This window comes from Maylandia zebra, linkage group LG8 (assembly GCF_041146795.1).
Source record: "Maylandia zebra isolate NMK-2024a linkage group LG8, Mzebra_GT3a, whole genome shotgun sequence".
In the NCBI taxonomy this organism is placed as follows: Eukaryota; Metazoa; Chordata; class Actinopteri; order Cichliformes; family Cichlidae; genus Maylandia; species Maylandia zebra.
This window is the reverse complement of record NC_135174.1, coordinates 5,730,324-5,749,049: the sequence shown is the minus strand read 5'-3', so window position 1 is coordinate 5,749,049 and position 18,726 is coordinate 5,730,324. Positions and strand designations below refer to the sequence as shown.

The following is an 18,726-nucleotide window of genomic DNA, read 5'->3' as shown; positions in this document are numbered from 1 at the left end:
GACTGGGAAGAGTGAATCTACAATAGGCAAGCAGCTCGGTGTGAAAAAATCAACTGTGGGAGCAATCATCAGAAAATGGAAGACATACAAGACCACTGATAATCTCCCTCGATCTGGGGCTCCACGCAAGATCTCATCCCGTGGGGTCAAAATGATCATGAGAACGGTGAGCAAAGATCCCAGAACCACACGGGGGGACCTGGTGAATGACCTGCAGAGAGCTGGGACCAAAGTAACAAAGGTCACCATCAGTAACACACTACAACGGCAGGGAATCAAATCCCGCAGTGCCAGACGTGTTCCGCTGCTGAAGCCAGTGCATGTCCAGGCCCGTCTGAAGTTTGCCAGAGAGCACATGGATGATACAGCAGAGGATTGGGAGAATGTCATGTGGTCAGATGGAACCAAAGTAGAACTTTTTGGTATAAACTCAACTCGTCGTGTTTGGAGGAAGAAGAATACTGAGTTGCATCCCAAGAACACCATACCTACTGTGAAGCATGGGGGTGGAAACATCATGCTATGGGGCTGTTTTTCTGCCAAGGGGACAGGACGACTGATCCGTGTTAAGGACAGAATGAATGGGGCCATGTATCATGAGATTTTGAGCCAAAACCTCCTTCCATCAGTGAGAACTCTGAAGATGAAACGAGGCTGGGTCTTCCAACATGACAATGATCCAAAACACACCGCCCGGGCAACAAAGGAGTGGCTCCGTAAGAAGCATTTGAAAGTCCTGGAGTGGCCTAGCCAGTCTCCAGACCTCAACCCCATAGAAAATCTGTGGCGGGAGTTGAAAGTCCGTGTTGCTCGGCGACAGCCCCAAAACATCACTGCTCTCGAGAAGATCTGCATGGAGGAATGGGCCAAAATACCAGCTACTGTGTGTGCAAACCTGGTAAAGACCTATAGTAAACGTTTGACCTCTGTTATTGCCAACAAAGGTTATGTTACAAAGTATTGAGTTGTATTTTTGTTATTGACCAAATACTTATTTTCCACCCTAATTTACGAATAAATTCTTTACAAATCCTACCATGTGGATTCATGGATTTTTTTTTTCACATTCTGTCTCTCACAGTTGAAGTGTACCTCTGGTGCAAATTACTGACCTCTGTCATCATTTTAAGTGGGGGAACTTGCACAATCGGTGGCTGACTAAATACTTTTTTGCCCCACTGTATGTGACACAAGACTTGCTGGCAAGGGATCATTTTATTACACATGTGGGATGTAGGATTTTGCATGTTACTCTTAGCAGTTCTAAACCAGCAACATTAGCGGCTGCAATAAATTTGACTGCAGAATTGGAACTTATTAGAGGTTTGCAAAATGGCCACTTGGCTCAGGATAGTAATGTAGTTGTAGAACAAAAGTCAAAGAGGGATGAGCAGCTGGAAGTTTTACTTGGTGTAGTGGAAGGGAGAGCGGTTCAGTGCCTGAAATTGGAGCCCACGCATTTTGCTTCTATTCCCACAGTTGTCTAAGGAGCTTGGAAAGAAAAGCGTCTGGACTTCTTTGAGTTGCTTGAAGACGTTTCACCTGTCATCCGAGAAGCTTCTTCAGTTCTAAGCAGGGGCGGATCTAGAGAAATTTTCTTAGGGTGGCATGAGGGTGGCAAAGAAATCAAATGGGGTGGCAAAATCAAAGCCTTTTTTTTTCTCCAAACACACATGTAGGTGGTTATATATGGTTAAAATGATTCAAATGCAGTAAGTATACACGTTTTTCATATATATATATATATATATATATAGTCTATAACTTAATTATTGTCTGTAGCCCACATAATTACACACTTTAGTTACATAAAACATGTGAGTTTTGATGTTATGTACTGTATAGCCTGTATAATAAATAAATATGTAGCCCAATAAGTATAAACTCCAGAAAGCTACACAACATGGGGCGGTTCATTTACAAACACAAGTCTAACTTAAGTTTCACACTGTTTTTTGTTAGAAAACAATCACATTGTTACAGCTTAAATTACACAAAATGTCAGAAATCTGCACTGTCATGAACAAAAATGTAAACCTAATTTTTCATGATTTGTTGGATTAACCCACTGAGGTCTGAAATAAAACCGGCCATTTTTGACTCCTTTTGAGTTTACGTTTGTGTTTCACCCTCAGATTGTTTAATTTTTCCCCCCCTTGCCTTGTTTGGTATCATTCTTTTCAGCTCAACTGAATTTAGTTGTTTTTCACTGACATACTGCATTAGTACTACTATTACTATTAATAGTACTATTACTGATCTGAAATCACACAAAGAACTTAAAATCCTAGTAGTATTTTTTTACTGTAAAAACCCCCACAGACATCTTGAGTAAATTTTTATAACTTGAAATGCAAATATAAAATAATTGTACATTTTGTAAACATATACAACTATTTATCTAAAAATGCAGCCAATACACCTGCTGTTTTTTTTTCTACAACCATTTAAAAATATTACTAAAACTAAAATGAGAGAACAATCAGGTGTTGCAATAAGATGCCCCACAAATGATGTGTGCCAGTAAAAAAAAAGTTTGTCCACCAAAAGACAGAGAACAGCACAGGGATGAACCTGCAGGCCTGACAACAGGAGGTGTATCACTCCGCTGGTTTTCTACTTAGTGACAGTGTTTACATTGCAAATGTGCCTTTGTGACATTCATTAGTGCCCTCACTGACACACAAAACAAAACGACTACACAACAGAACAACTACACAAGACAACACAACACTAAGAATCCACTCCACACTAAACGTTTCTTTACTGTTTTCATGCTTTCCTTAGAAAACGCTTTAAACACACACACACAAAAACGTGATGACAGTATTTAGAAAAAAGCGTGCCTTATATATATTATCACAACTCTAGATTTACTGGCCTGTAATTAAAATTTAAAAACTTTAAAGTCATAACTTTCAATGTGGGCTGAAATAGAGACTCAGGGTGGCTGCAGCTTGTTGCTATGTCAGCTTACATCAGTCATGTGATTTGCAGGTGCAGCGTGGACCACAGAGGGTTAATAACACTCACCTTCCTTCCATTTCCAGAGTGTAACATCCAACCACCTGTGTAAAATCTGAAATTCCCATGGTGTTGTTCAAAATGTGCTCTGGCACAATCAGAAGCATTGCTTGTTACTTTTCTTTCCAAGCTCCTTAGACTACGATGACCTGGATGACTGAGAACCTTCACAGACATATTCCCAGTTATTCCCACTCTTCTCCCTCAGCCTGCTAGTTCCAGTAACAGGAGAAGGGTTTTGGTAGTGTGACTGTAGTCCACACATATGGTGAAATTGCCCTTATTTCCAGGAAAGGAGGCGTGCATAGGGCCCAATACCTGTCCATCCCAACCCTTTTAGTATCTGTCAGAGGCTTGGAAAGTGCTAAAGAAGGTTCTGAATGCATCGATGGTAAATTAGGTGGGTTTGTATTGGTTATTACACTGTAAAAAGAATAACCCTATTCAAATTAAAAAAAATGATGTCCAATTGTCACATCCAAAATATTTGGCTTCAGAGAATCCAAATTGAGTCACTTGATTTGACCTGATACTTTTATGTTGATATAAACAATATTACTAGACTTGACTGAAACTTTAAATTTTGCATTGATCCAAATTGATTTTTTTTACATAGAACCATATTTTAATTATTGAACCAAGCTAATATATTGAAATTTAACCAACCTAATGTATTCACATCGAACCAAATTAACATGAACTAATATGTTTGTGTTGAAGCCAGGTAATTGATTTACATATATTCAAACTATATTTTTTACATTTCATTTTATTTCAGTTCAAAAATGCTCTGCATTTCCTATAAAAAACAAGACAGTTGGCCAACCAATTATTTCAAAATTATTTATTGTTCCAAACCATTTTAACTATAATCAATAGAGAGGATTAGTAATATACAGATTTAGTGCTACGGCAGAAATGATTAGAGAAATGTTTGTTTTATAAAACCTGCAACCTTTTGAAAACCACTATAAAACCTGCAACCTTTTGAAAACCAGTATAAAACCTGCAACCTGTCTAAAACTGGCATAAAACCATTATAAAAACTCTTTTTAAACCAATTTGCAAGTACTCAAAAATGTTTATATGTGCACTGTGCCTGTACAATGTAAAAAAAAATCTACACATGTATCAATGAAATCAACTTAAATCTCCCTTTCAAATGGGTGTTCTTATAATTTTTGAATGTAGAATACCACTGCAGGCCAACCAAGAAAATAACCAAGCACACATGCACATGCATGTGCACATACACATCCACACATGCATGCAAACACACTACTGTGCAGTGTTAAGTTCACAATTAAGTTTGCGAATCTTAGAGGTCATCTTGTTAAAGTCAAGCTCCATCATAATCTTTTGAAGAGCCTCAAAGGTGAACCTGAATCCTCGTGGATATTCCATTTTAAGAGCATAACAGAGTCCAAAGACCATTGCCACTCCAGCTGCCACAGAAGGCAACTCATTCAGGACTTCCACACCATCAATGATTATCCCGATGTCTCGACGCTGATGTAGGAGGCTTGAGTTGTCCCTGAAGATGAAGAGTGCCATGGTGGTTACTCTGCAGCTCTTCCTCAGCTTCATCTTTCTGGGATATCTTGAGGTAAAATATGGAACAAAATGTACAAGTGAAGAACTGAAGTCTGGCACACCTGATAAATCTTTGACCATAATAAACTACTATTTTGATAGTTGTTTGGTCACAGACTATTAGAACAATTATTTGACTAATCAGATTGTGAATTGCATAATCATTAAATTAAATCAATGGTGGAAAATTTTCATAAATGTTCCACAAAGCCCAAGAAAAAAAAGAAAACAATACAGAACCCTAAGATATTAACTTGATGAGTTGATTAATCGTTGCTGTCCTACATTAATCATTGCATTTAATAGCAGAGTTGTCAAATTTACATCAAGAGACTGCATCTCATGTAGAGACAGAACAGATATGGACATACCATGTATTCTTTTATCAAGTCCTCAACACATCAGCAAGGTGAATGAGAGGATAATGATGGAGGGTCTAGATTATTATGAAATGTTTAAAAAGGATGTGCAGTGTAAATGCAAAATGATACCTGTTCAGATTAAATGAAAATGTATGCTTCAGCCATGGAATGGATGGAGCGATCTGTGGTTCTGAAAGCATACAGAAAAAAAAGAATAATGTTACTTCTCTATAAAACACATAACATAGAAAAACCAAGAAATACGTAACATGACATACACATCCTTATAAAAAGCTAGTACTATAATTTGATTTAGGTTTACCAAACAGTCTACAGACCAGCCATTAGCGACTAAGTTTGGCATAGGGTCAATTTAATGCTGTTAAAATTAAAATTTCTTCAGAAAATGCACATTTTTCCGAGCCGCGCCTGAAAGTCAATTGAAGGAATTAGTCTTATGTCATTGATCTTATATGCTGGCGTGTTATTTCTGTCTCTAAATCATGCACATTAATAATTATCTTTTGCGCTCGGTGTACACACACATAACACACAGATATTTATATGAAGAGAGACAAACGTGCGCGCACAAACACAAGCTTGTGTCTAGAAACCGCGCGCTCACCAGAAAAATTCAAACGAAGCGGAGCACGGAGTTATACTATGAATGTTATGAACTATGAACTTATGCTAGCTAGCTGTATCCACCACCGATGCATCGTGGTAACGCTAGCTAGTTAGTATACTGGTAAAAAACGGCTTTTTGCCTAACTTGCATTCCTGACTGTGATGGTCGGTTTCTGGTAACCAGTTCTAACGTCGCGCCGGATAGCTAGCTAGCTTGTAGCTAGCAGCTACAATCATGCAAAAATTAGGGGTGGCTGTCGACCCAGCTTAAATGGGGTTATTTTCTGCAATTTTGGCAATACAAATTATAAAAGCTTTTGTAACACACTTGGCTTTACTTACGTTTATTTTCAGATGAAATTAATCAAAGATGTGACACGATGTTTCCAGCAGCCATGCAGAATAAAAATGGGTCCCGGTCTATTTCTGGTGGGCGTGTTCAAGTGCAAATCACTTTGACTCAAATTAAAGATATTATCTGTTCAACATGAAAAGAAATATATGTTTTGAGAGAAATCAAAAACTTTGCGTTGTGTCCTTTGTACAGATATTTAGTTTCATCCAAATCAAAAGTGGTATTTTAAAATGCAAAAAGAAAGGGTTTCACAATCAAATCAATGATTTTATTCTGTTTTGAATGGCACTTATTAGATTGAATGAATGACTGCATGTTAGACTTTTCCCTGTATACAGGGAAATCATATTCCATTATACCTAAATCAGTTTGGTTCTGTATTACTAAGGGGGGGGATCTGATTTGCAAGAGTATAGTAATGGGAGTGAAGAGCAGAAAATGGGGGGCTATGCATATTCTTGGGGGTTGTCAGTATGTTAGTTTGACTCTTTAGCCCTAGTTGCTAATTTCTTTTGGTTTTGTAGGTTTTGTGAGGTTTTGACCTCACAAAACCTAACAAACGCATTTGACAGACATGGTAGTTTTGCATTCATAGATGAGGCGACGAAGATAGATAGAAAGGGGACTGGTGTTCTAGTGTGACGAGGGGAGGCTAGTTCCCTTCCTTACTTAGTATAGGGCTGGGAATAAGATGCCACCTATAAGTCCTTGCGGACTTTAGTTGCCATTGTAGCGCCAAAAAGTCATTGATTGAATTTAAACTGCTATAAATAACTTTTAAGCCTATGTATATGTGAAACGTACATTAAATGTATCCCTCATGAATGATATCAAGTTATCTTGAACCACAAACAACATTCCTGTCACAAGGTAGAAGCCTCAATCAGTTTTTTGACAGAGTGACTTTAATATATCCGTTATTTAACCCATACAACATCTGATTGACATTAAAAATGTATTTTTTAAGACCGATCCGGCCAAAGGATAGCAGAAATATAACAATAGATCTATAAAGATATTTTAAATTTTACACGAATCGTTCAATGATTACTTGGTCATGAATGCTTGAGCTTTGACAAAGAATCGCACACTTGTTGGAAAGTGACGCAAACAGAAGCCAGCGCGAGACCACAGGAGAAGCGGGAGTTGCGCTACAGTCTCGAGCTACAAAAACAGTGATTGTGCGTTAAGTTGAGACAAAGTCCAGCAGTTTTTCAGCTCGAAGCTCTCAGAGCTGTTTTCAGTGAGCTGCTTCTGCTTGTTGAAGCATGACTGAGACAGAGTTATACACGCTGTACAAAGGCGTCTATGTGCCTTCAAGTCTCCATCCGCCCGAGAGCCTCAGGTACTACGAGGAGTTTGCGTTTCGTCCGGATGACATCCTTATTGTAACGTACCCCAAGTCTGGTGAGTGATCGCGGTTCGACTGCAAATGGTTTCTTTTATGCTAAAGAGGGGTTTGTTTCAGTAGGCTGGAAGAGGATTTTTCAACCTGTCGTTTTCTTATTATAAGCAGCAATAACACTATATAATCGTCCTGGCGTTGGTCTAACACGTCGTTTAAAACAAGGATTGCTCTTAGTTTCCATTTTATGCGACCACGTTAATGGTATGTATTTAGCATTAAATTTCATTGTGGGGTTTATTTTAAATGTGGGAACCTTGTTGGAAAGCTCTCATCCCCGACTGTCCGTTGAGTCTCCGGCAGAAACAGGTCTGTCAATGCCCGGCGTCTAAATGCAATTCACTCCAAACCTGAGAACCTCATTTCTCTGGATCACAGTGACCGTCTGCCACAAAGTTATTGACGATGCTTCCATGTATATTTATGCCTAATGTCTTTGAGTTGACTACAGTCTATAGAAGCAATGTATGAGGGTTATAAAATACATAAATTACCTGTTTTATACACTGTTAGAAAAAGCATCTTGAAAAAATGGTAATATTCCGGCAGCTGGGGCGCCAAAATACGACCGTATAATTACAGAAAACAACTCCCGCATAAAAATACGGTTATTTCCAGTAATGAAAATACAATTAGTTGCGCTAATTTGACATGGGATTCTGCCTTTTCCAAGTGCTTTTAGACATTAAATTAGGAACATTTTTACGTGATCAAACAATGAAATTACCTATAAACAAGGTCACTGAATGTGGAAATATGAATCATAATACGTAAATGTACAGAAATATACAGTTAACAGTTGGTTTAAATAATAATTGATTGCATGCCCTGGGACAGACTGACAGAGGCGAGGCTGCCATCACTAGTAGGCGGTAGGTGAAGAGTCTTGACCACGGACACAACGACGGAGAGTGTCCGAGCCGGGGCGCGAACCGGCAATCTTCTGATCACAAGGCGAACTGCCAACTCTTGAGCCCCGAACGCCCTAACTAGTAATGATAATAATACTTATGTGATGAAACACAAGCTTATAGGGATCGTGTTATATACTTTTCCATAGCATTACATTTGAATTCAACAGTTCAATCTTTCAAATAACGGACAGATATTTGTGAGATCATGATACATTTGTGAATGTATTTTAACAATCTAAATATGCATATGCACAGACAGATACATTTAATAATCATGACAATTATGTTGTATTACATTACAGTGATTTAACGTTAATTTACATTCAAAATGTGAAGTCAAAGTCTATTTACATAACTTTAATGATGTTCTAGAAGAACAGAACATTACTGTAAAATGCAGTAAAATACCTTCATATTAGGGTTTTTTCCTACGGTCGCAGCCATACCCGCGACCTTGTTGTTAGTTCACATTCATTGGCCGATGCTTAGCGTCATGTTATTTATATTAATTGCAATTCCTACCTCTACATTTCTTTTTCAAAATATATAATTAGCACAGCGCGTCCGTGCAATGTTTTACATTGTGGCATGCAGAGAAATCTTAACCCCAAGCTGGTAGGGGAGCTCTTTATTAAAACACTTGTGGTGCAATGTGCCTCAAGGTTCAACAACAGCACAACAGAAGTCACTCATGGTACAGCACTCTCTCTACAAAACAACTGTCAGTGACGCTGCACCACGGCGTAAACACAACATTCAAGATAACAGTTTAAAGTAACGTAACCATAAACAATGAAACAAGAACATCTAAACAGCAGCACATGTCCCAAAGCATGATGGGAGACACTTCTGGATGTATTTTTACGATCTAAATATGCATATGTACAAAAAACTTTATTTAACAAACAAGTAAATTGTGTTTTATTACATTTACAGTGATGTTATGTTATTTTACATTTGACATGTCAGATCACAGTCTACTTATGTAAATGTAATGATGTTCTAGAAAAACAGTACACAACTGTAAACTACACAGTAAAATAATTTGACATTACTATTTTTTGGAACAGTGTAATACAGTTACCGTGGCACAGAGCAGCTGTACCTGTATTAGTGCATTATACCTGCATCCTTTCTTCATGTTATGTACAAACCCCTCGTAAAAATAATTTCAGTACATTCTATTTATCAAGATGAGCAATAACATAAAAAAAAATCACAGAACCACTTTTTGGCTGGTATTTCTGAAGAGACGGACCCTATATACCCTATGAATGTGCTGTGTGGTACTAAGGCTCAAAAATGTCTTCTGGCACTTTTCTTTATGTTTTTGTTAAAGGTGCTGTGACAATAGATATGACTTTACATGCTACTTGCCCTTTTAACACAATGAATCACGTCCGGTTGATTTTTAGTCATAAAGCCACAGACAGCAGAGCTTTTCTACCAGCAGCTGGGGGTGGCTGTAGCTCAGCTAGTAGAGCAGGTCACCTAATGATCAGAAGGTTGGTGGTTTGATCCCCGGCTCCTCCAGTCTGCATATCAAGTATCCATAGGCAAGATGTTAACTCCTGCTAACTAACCAGTTGCTCTCTGATGCGTCCATCAGTGTGAATGTAGTTAGAGTGCTTGTGAGAATAGGTGAATGTAGTATGTTGTATAGAGTGCTTTGAGCACTCTTGGGGAGTACGATATAAGAATCAGTGTATTTACAACTTAAAATGTGATGTTCAGTACCAGAATGGTGTTTTTTACTTGCAAAAACAGAGGAATACAAGTGAAGTTTTATTAGAGTTTGGACATATTTTCTACAAAGTATTTGTGAACACCAAAAACAATCAGCAGGCGATGGATGGATTTAAAAGGACAGACAGGAAGTGGACTAGATCAGCTCTGTCTTAGACAGGGACTTTAGCTTGGATAAAATTAAAAAAGTTAAATAAATACAGTGCTAACTGAAGAAAATGGATGGCTTATTGTAGTTTTAGTTTAAGCTTTCTCATTATTACAAGAGAAGAATGCATATTTAGGGAACTGTGTACAACTGGTTCATTGTCAAGCCAGCATTCAGTTTTGCTAGAATGGCAGGACAGATCTGAGCAGCACAAACGAAACTTTTTGCAGCACAAACCAGCACAAATGTTTGACATCAACTTTTTTAAATTTGACACTCAAGTTTGCCAGTGTCATGAAATGAGGTGAGCGAGTTTCTGCTGACTACTGTGGGCCTATAGTAAATATTTGAATACTGCATTAAGCTCGCTTTGTACAGAAAGATCTTTTAGTAACAGACTCGTGAGTAGAACATAAAATGCCCACAGACTGTCCGGACCATACTATGCACAATCACAAGGTAAGGCAAACAAGTGAAACATATATCTGGTCTACTACATTAAGGTGAAAGATTCTGGAACTCGCTCATTTCTAAACCCTGGTTATTGTCACGGTTCTGGGTCTGGGGACGCAGGGTTTATGTTTTCTGGTTTTTGAATATTCTTTGATTTAGTGTTATTCATGTAATAGTCTTTGTATTTCTTGTTTCTTAGTTATTTTCTGTAGTTTCTATGATTTAGGTTGTGTTTATGCCTTTGCTGTATTCCACATTTCATATCTAGTCACCCTTTTCTCTATGTTCATGCAGCTCCTCTGTCCAGACTATGTTCCCTCCTTCTCCCTAGTCAGTCATATCTCCTGGTCTCAGTGTCAAATCCACGTCATACGTTCACACCGATCATGCTATGACAGTGTGAACGGCACAAATCCGATATTTTCAAATCCGATCTGGGTCACTTATGTGGTACTGAATCCGATACATATCCGATGTTTCAGAAAGCGACTGCTGTTTGAACGGTCAAGTCGCATTAAATCCGTCTTTTACGTCACTGACACAAGACAGACGCCAATTATCAGCGCCGGAGAAGCGCCCGATAAGACATCGCGAATGCTTCCTGGCCATCCGGTGAAACTGCTGGGAAGACAACGTTGGAGAAACGTGAACATTTTATTTGTACTGTATAATCTGCAGATTCTGACAGAAATCTGCAACTATCCTTTGAAGCAACGCTCCTCTAAAACAGCAATAAGGATAATTATTAGGTTATTTACATTATTATGGAAATAACAAAATTGGGAAACGTGAAGTCCGAAGTATTTATATTAAGGGCCATCAGTCAAACAATAGTTTGCTCTGGGTCTAAACAGAGCGCGTTGTGTGTGACGTCTTCTTTTGCGCATGCGGGCCGCTTTGAGCGTTCACACTAGAGCGCGTTTGCTGTCGCATTTTATTTGTAGTGTCAACAAGCAGACAAAAAAATCGGATTTGATCAAAAAATCGGAATTGAGCATTAAGACCTGCAGTGTGAACGTAGCCTTAGTCTGTGTCTCATGTTTCCTGGATTATTTTGATAGGTCCTTGTGTAGTGCTTGCTTAGTGTGTTTAGGTTTGCTTCCTCCCTGTCTCGTTATGTTTGAGTACTCCCAGCTGTGCTGTCCTCCCGTGTCTCATTCCCTCATTATCCCTTTGTGTATTTAAGCCATTTGTCTTCCTCTGTTTGCTGCCGGATTATCTGCGTATCTCCCCTTGTGTGTCTATGTCTCGCGTTTCCCATTCTCCAGGTTTCCATGTCTCAGGTGCTCAGGTCTTTAGTTTCTTTGTACTTGTTTTTAAGGTTTCTCCCAGTTTAGGTTTCGCTAATTTAGTCATTGTCACATTTGGCTTTGTTTGACTTCTGCTCCGCCATAACAAAGGCTCACTTTCAGTTCAAGTTCTGTTCCATCTCCAATGCTTGCGTTTGGGTCCTCTCACTCATAAGGAATACCGTCGTGGTCATAAAGATTGTAGCTAGCCGGCTACAAAGCCTGGTTTCCGGCTTCCTCTTTGTAGTGGACTTTCTCCGACCTTTGATTACGTTTCTCCTGAGCCTGGAAATTTAAAGTCTGTGTTTTCAGAAACAGAATCATCTGCTCTAAGGACTTAAAGAACTGTGTTACTCCCACTCCTCCCTGTGCTCACTCCTCCCTGGTCTGGAATAATAATTCCAAAGATTGTTTATTCTGAGACTGCGTGACTGTGAAACTGGGCTCCTCAGAAACTGAAACTCCCCTCAGAGGCTGAGCCTGTGACCTCAGCTGGCTCTGCACTCCTGGAGGCAGTGCAGCCTTCTTCTCCTCCTCCGTCAGCTGGGAGCTAGGCGAGTTCATCCAGCCAGCCATCCCGATCAGATTGCATGGGCTGCGCAGCCCCAGCTGCTGCATCCTGAGCCAGCTGTGTGCCCTGCACAGCTCCAGATAGCTCTGCTTCAGCCAGAGGTTTCTGCACCTGCTGGCCCTGTTTCGCCTCAGCCGAGCCCCTGCAGCCTCCTGTTTCAGCTGGAGGCTCACATGAGCCCGCTCAGCCATTGCCTGCCTCAAGTCGCACCATACAGTTTATACCACAACAATAAAATGTATTATTATGACTATCTTCTTCAGTCCTGCTGTCTCCCTGCCGGATCTTCTCCTCTTTCCGTCCTCGTCTGACCTCACCTCGTATCTGCTCCTCTTCCTGCAATAACAGAAGACGCCTCCCTGACTAGCCTTGATTATTAATATTATGCTACTGATTCTATTTATTATTTAAGTTTGGGAAATTCTGTTCGGACACCCTCAGCCCAGTATGATGTGTAAGCGTGTTGCAAAAACCCTCTGCACTCTACATGTTAATCAAGATAATTCAATTCAGTCGAACCGCTGAGCTCTAATATTGGGAGGCCCAAATAAAAGCTAAATCAAAACATGAGATTGTTTCTTTTTTGTAGGTACGACATGGATGCAGGAGATGCTCCCTCTCATCATCAGCGGAGGGGATCCGGCCTCCGTTGAGACTCTCCACAACTGGGACCGTGTTCCATGGCTGGAGGAGAATCGAGCCCTTACCCTCAACCTTGAAAAGAGGCCGTCTCCACGCATGTTTACAACTCACTTCCACTACAGCATGATGCCGCCATCCTTCTTTGAAGTTAAACCAAAGGTAGGTCTGCCACATAGTTTGGTTTGTGGGTCATTAAAGCTGTTAATTCAAATGTGAAATGGGATGTTTTATGGGTCTCTTTAATTCCTGCTATAGAGTAGCAGCTTCTCCTCCTTAATAATAAATAATTGGCATAGATATGCTGGGATTCATCCAGGCATAATCTAAATTGAGTGGTTTAAAACATGAATGTAGCACAGGCAGCCAACATAAGAATACTTGTAAAAGACATGCAATGGCGTGTCCAGCGGGGTGGCCTGGGGGGGCACAGGCCACCCCCCAAACCAGACTGGCCACCCCAGGTGCCACCCCAAAGGCAAAACAATAAAATTCAATCAAATATCAAATGTCCGATTATGTTTTCACGGTGACGCTCAGATATCCGAGTGTAAGTGAATGCAGCATCGCTTCTGCGCTATGCGCATCACGTTAGCAAAGGTAGGAGAGCCAAGCGCGAAAGACGGCACTGCAGGAAACAATTTTTCGGTGAAAGAAAATGAGGACAGAATAAATGTCCCGGTAAGTAATATCAAGTTTGTTGAGTTTAGTAAACTTCGGTGAAATTAGAATGCCAAGGAAAAAATAACACTTAAAGAATTATTGCAGCCGTCGAATATTTCAGACAGTATGCTACTGAGGGCAGCTAACATAAGAGTTATGAGTTATAAAATATAATCTAAGTCGTAACATTGCTGTATGGAGCTGCAGATTTGGTTGCAGGTTAACATAGCTGGACTGGCCATCGGGCATACCGGGCATATCCCCAGTGACTTATTTTTTATTTTTTTTGTAATGGCATGAACAATGAGAGGTGGTGGATTGGCCAGATGCAGGTCGATGTGTAGAAATAATCCGTTGTTTGGTGGTGGCTATGACGGGGCTTCCGCAGAGGCAACAGGTGGATGAGGGAAGGGGAGGCAGGAGAAGAGACCCGAAGCAGCCGCCAGTCCGAGTGTCAGGTGTACTGAACTTCAGGTAAGAAGTTATGACCTGCAGTCTCTCTGGGTCAGATATAAACCAAGTTTAGGTGGAGTTTATTTTCATGTTGCTGACTTTTTACTGTCAGTTGCAATAACTCATACTGCGTTCTAGCCAGTTTGACGGAGTTTTTATACAGCTGGGTGGGTGCTATGATGTTACTGATAGTGAACTTTATTTTATTCATAAGGTTAGTTAGTAGAGTTGCCAACGGCTCCTTAAAAAATGGAATGGTCCCTCAATCAGAGAAAATATTACGCGTTTCGTATTGAGCTGAGAAGAGACGCAGTTTGTCCCGGACTTTAGCTAGAATGGAAAAAAGACACAAAGCTGGATTTATTCTGTCCTTACGCTGCACAGCTGCCTCTTCTCCTCTCATTCTCTGCCCCTCCCTCTCCTGTTTCTACTTCAATCATGAAACTGATCAATGATCAGCTGATCGGCTTTTCTCTCTTGTTTGTTTATCGCCCACTTTGCGCCAGAAAGAGGAAACCAGCGGATATTGCGCTAAACAACAGCAGCACGTTTAAGCTTGATCAGCTGTTGTTAGAATGTATTTAATATTAATTTCTAGTATCAGCTGATGTTTGCTGGAGCCACAGCTGTAAAGCTGCTGGTCATGATGTCTGTTTGTGGTGAGAGGGAAACATGAAGATGAAACCAGGAGATGTCCTTACTGAATCATCAGAGCTGAACAGGTGATGGAGAAACAGGTTTACCTTTTAGGTGACATGAATGAGTTGAAGTTATGAACTGTTTCTGAGAGATAAATAACACCAGGATCCTTTTTTATGTAGCTGACAGCTGGTAACTGTGCAGGGGCGGGTCTAGCAAAGTTTTGCCAGGGGGCCAGGTAGGGCATTAACAGGGAAAGGTGGGCACAAAGAAATACTTTTCTTTCTTATTCTCATTTAAAATACCTAGCTTTTATTAAATAATTATCTAAATCTTACAACCAAAGTTTTTATCTGACGTAAAATGTATAGAAATCATACATATACCAACAAGACTGTACATCACTGTCACAACAGCATTTGTTTTCATTCAAAGGCTTTATGGCTTTAATACCTGGTGGGTCAGTCTGTAGTAAAAATGCCCAATTTTTTTGTCCCAGTCCAGCCCTGCAGGTTAATACTGGCAGTGTCACCATGCCAGCTGACTGTATTTTATCATCAGCCAGTGTTGTTCTTTATCAATATTACCAAAGTTTACCATAAGGCAGCATAGAAAGTATTTACTTGCTTTCAGGTTTTATTCAAATGTTAGTCTTTTCATTTGTTTCCCCACTTTTTTCCTGTTTCAAAATCAAACACCAGTTTGTGAGAAGATTATCTTCTTTTTTTAACAGGCAGATAAAGTTTTGCATTGGCATTGGCTAATTTGTCAATTGTTTGTTACAAATGTTCGTATTTTAATTTTCAAAAATGTTTTTGCCCAAAACATATGTGCACTATATGTAAAAATACTATGCAAATATTGCTGTCCTTGAATGCTGAGTAAGCACTGACAAAGCACTGATTGTATCTCTTGTACTTTATCAACGCAGTATCTAAAAACTTTGCACCGTAGTGGTTAAAATCTCATTCTAATAAGAGTTAAAAGTGCATTTGGTTATTAGGTTTATAGGATTATTGAATTATGGTTAAGGGTTGGTAGAATTTTTTTTTTTAAACATTATCTGCCAATTAAATCTGCCACCCTTCTCCAAATCTGTGCCCCTACCTGGCCCCCCCAACAAAAATTTTCTAGACACGCCACTGAAGACATGTAGCCAACAGCCCCTAATATTAGCCTGATAAAACACTGAGTATACAACTTGTCAGAGAAAAATGTGAAAGTCTTTGTCAGGTTTCCTCCGCACAGAAAACTGATGTGGAAAGAAAATGAAGTAACTGAAAGAACATTACAACACAATTTAAAAGACACAACAACAAGAACAGAGGATTTGTCATTACTCACCACTGACAGCTTCTTATGAGACCTCAGGCTATTACTTAGTAGTTCCTATAAGAAATACAGGGTTTGTATTCTGCTGTGCCTGTGTCCAAGTGTCTGGCATGGCAAAGTAAGCAACCATACAAAAAAAATCACCAGTGAGAAGGTCTGTGATTGCATGTGAAGGACAGGTTATGAACTCAAAGTGCTTTGTCTGTGTAATACATACATTGTAGTTTTATTTGGTCATAGAGCTACAAACTTAAATGTTGAATGTTTAAAGTGAAGTAATGATTTGTCATTACTCCAGGTCATCTATGTCATGAGGAACCCCAAAGATGTGTTTACGTCTGCTTTTCACTATTTCGGGTCAACTTCGTTCCTGGTGAAACCAGGCCCACAGAGCGAGTTCCTCCAGAAGTTCCTAGATGGAGAAGGTTGTTCTTTTTTTTTACTCTGTATTAGAACAGCAGGTGACATTTAGCCTTTTATTCAGTTGTATTTTACAACTGGTAACAAGAGGAATAAGGATTGATGAAGTTGAACCATTAATGCAGAGACGTTTGCTATTGTATTCATAATAACTCAAAGGGAATCTTTTCTTTTTCTTTCAGTTATATTTGGTTCCTGGTTTGACCATGTGAAGGGTTGGCTCAATGCTAAAGATAAGGAGTCCATCATGTACATCTCCTATGAAGAACTTTTAAAGGTGAGAACAACTGCAAATGCTTTCCAAATAATTTAAACACGAAAAAAAGAGTCAAACACTGAGATTCGTGGTAAGAACATGAGCTGAACGGTGTTTGTCTGCACGGTGCAGGACCTGAAGGACTCTGTGGCCAGAATCGCTCAGTTCATGGAGAAATCTCTGGATACTGGAGTAATAGAGAAGATAGCAGACCGATGCTTGTTCAAGAACATGAAGAAAAACAGCATGTCGAACTACTCGGCTGTTCCTAAAGAAATCATGGACCAGAGCAAGTCTGAATTCCTCAGGAAAGGTGTGTTTTTGTAATACTACTGAGAATGGTTACTGCACCCAACCCCTCTCCCCCCGTCAAACCCCCCCGAAGTATGTTGGTTTTGAAGCTGTACTGTATGGTGAAATAGCATGAGTTATATCTCTTATCCACCCCCCTATAACTTCGACTGGCATGTCTAAACAGGACTCTGGGAGGAGGTGAATGTGGATGTAGGTTTTAAAATGAAAGTATGCAGGCAGGAAAATGTTGGAGTACCTTGGATTATTGGTAATTTTTTTTGTCCTTGTGTTCCTCCTTTGCATCACCGACCCAGCGCTCTTTTATCAGACTTTTAAAGGTTCTAATTGGTGCAGAAAAAGTTTTGACTCTGTGTTTGCACCTGGACGTGATACCTAGGTTTTAGAAATGAACCAAGAACTTTCTAAATGATCACCTGAGATAGGGTTTGGATTTTTAGCTTATAAGCCTGGTAATAGTACGTAAGGAACTGAGAAAAACTGTAACAGAATTTTACATTTACAACCTAAAATAATAGACACAACAGTTCCTTCAATTTAGGTTTAATTCTTCTCTGTGTGTTGTGTTTCAGGAATTGCTGGAGACTGGAAGAATCAGCTAACAGAGGCAGAAGCAGAATGCTTTGATGCTGTTTACAAAGACAAAATGAAAGATGTCAAATATAAATTTGTTTGGGATTAAAAGACTAAATGAAAGTCATTTCATCATAGAATTAGAGAAACAAAGTAGAGCATTAAATGGTTTGTTGATATGTATTCATGACGTAATTTCGTAGTTATCAACATAAAACTGGTAACAGCATTCTGATTGGTGCAAAACCAAAATCAGCTCTGTTTAAGTGAAACCCTGGTGGAGTGAGGGAGTTGTCAGGGTCGATGTCAGTGATGATGTTGAAAGAGTCCGCGAAATAATTTTCCACTAGGCTAGAGAACTGTGAAACTTAAAATATCCAATGTCACTGAATGAGAGTGGCAATAGGACCAGTAAAATGTAACATGTATTTGTTTGTTCTATGCCATTTTGTTTTCTGCTTCCAAACTTTCAAATGATGTACTTTTAACTCAATACCATTTATATTAACTCTTAAGTTGCTTATTCTACAGATTTTAAAGCATAAAATGTGATAAAAAGCTATATTGTTACAGATAAAGCTACCCCCTGATGCACAAGTAATTAAAAGCATGTGATATAAACATTCAAAAATTATGATCTAGTAATATAGTGCATATATTCTGCATAATTAAAGTATATTCTAATGCTCAAACATTTGTTCCATTACTTAAGTAGATTTATGCCTTTATTCAATATGAAACAGTTTTTACATTTGGGTGCAATGCCACTTTACATATAATACTTTTGCATACGCACACAGGTCTGCACAAGTATGCAAGTTTTCCTGTGCTGTGTGTTTTTCTGGTCAAATGCTCTGAAGTGTCACAAGGAGTTATGCTACCCTCTGTAGCTCAGATCGTACATCTTGTCTGTTAAAGTGGTCACTATGCCAGATTAAAGCCCTAAAATCTT

At 39.3% G+C, this 18,726-nt stretch overlaps 1 protein-coding gene and 1 long non-coding RNA gene across 4 annotated transcripts; one reads left to right on the top strand and one right to left on the bottom strand.

The window, feature by feature from the left end:
- Nucleotides 1-3,823: 3,823 nt before the first annotated feature.
- On the bottom strand, nucleotides 3,824-6,277 carry LOC112436239 (uncharacterized). The gene is made up of 3 exons (XR_003024991.2): nucleotides 5,949-6,277; nucleotides 5,109-5,169; nucleotides 3,824-4,624 (listed from the first exon to the last, which is right to left on the bottom strand). It is a non-coding gene; the product is annotated as an uncharacterized LOC112436239 (long non-coding RNA).
- An 823-nt stretch (nucleotides 6,278-7,100) lies between these two features.
- Nucleotides 7,101-18,726, top strand: sult2st2 (sulfotransferase family 2, cytosolic sulfotransferase 2). 3 transcript variants are annotated; one of them, XM_004575918.6, is made up of 6 exons: nucleotides 7,101-7,368; nucleotides 13,077-13,288; nucleotides 16,512-16,638; nucleotides 16,816-16,910; nucleotides 17,022-17,202; nucleotides 17,774-18,726. In XM_004575918.6, exons 1-6 carry the CDS (start codon nucleotides 7,230-7,232, stop codon nucleotides 17,881-17,883), a joined length of 864 nt encoding a protein of 287 aa, XP_004575975.3. In that variant the 5' UTR covers nucleotides 7,101-7,229; the 3' UTR covers nucleotides 17,884-18,726. The 3 variants fall into 3 exon arrangements, with proteins under 3 accessions (XP_004575975.3, XP_004575976.1, XP_004575977.1); XM_004575919.4 differs by lacking the exon at nucleotides 7,101-7,368 and adding an exon at nucleotides 11,837-11,910; XM_004575920.4 differs by lacking the exon at nucleotides 7,101-7,368 and adding an exon at nucleotides 11,846-12,941.

Bases quoted from the DNA above. Each gene is read 5' to 3' on its own strand.
- sult2st2 (XM_004575918.6), top strand. From the start codon at position 7,230: ATGACTGAGACAGAGTTATACACGCTGTACAAAGGCGTCTATGTGCCT. The intron at 7,369-13,076 runs GTGAGTGATCGC...TCTTTTTTGTAG, and splicing joins TGTAACGTACCCCAAGTCTG to GTACGACATGGATGCAGGAG. The intron at 16,639-16,815 runs GTTGTTCTTTTT...TTTTTCTTTCAG, and splicing joins GAAGTTCCTAGATGGAGAAG to TTATATTTGGTTCCTGGTTT.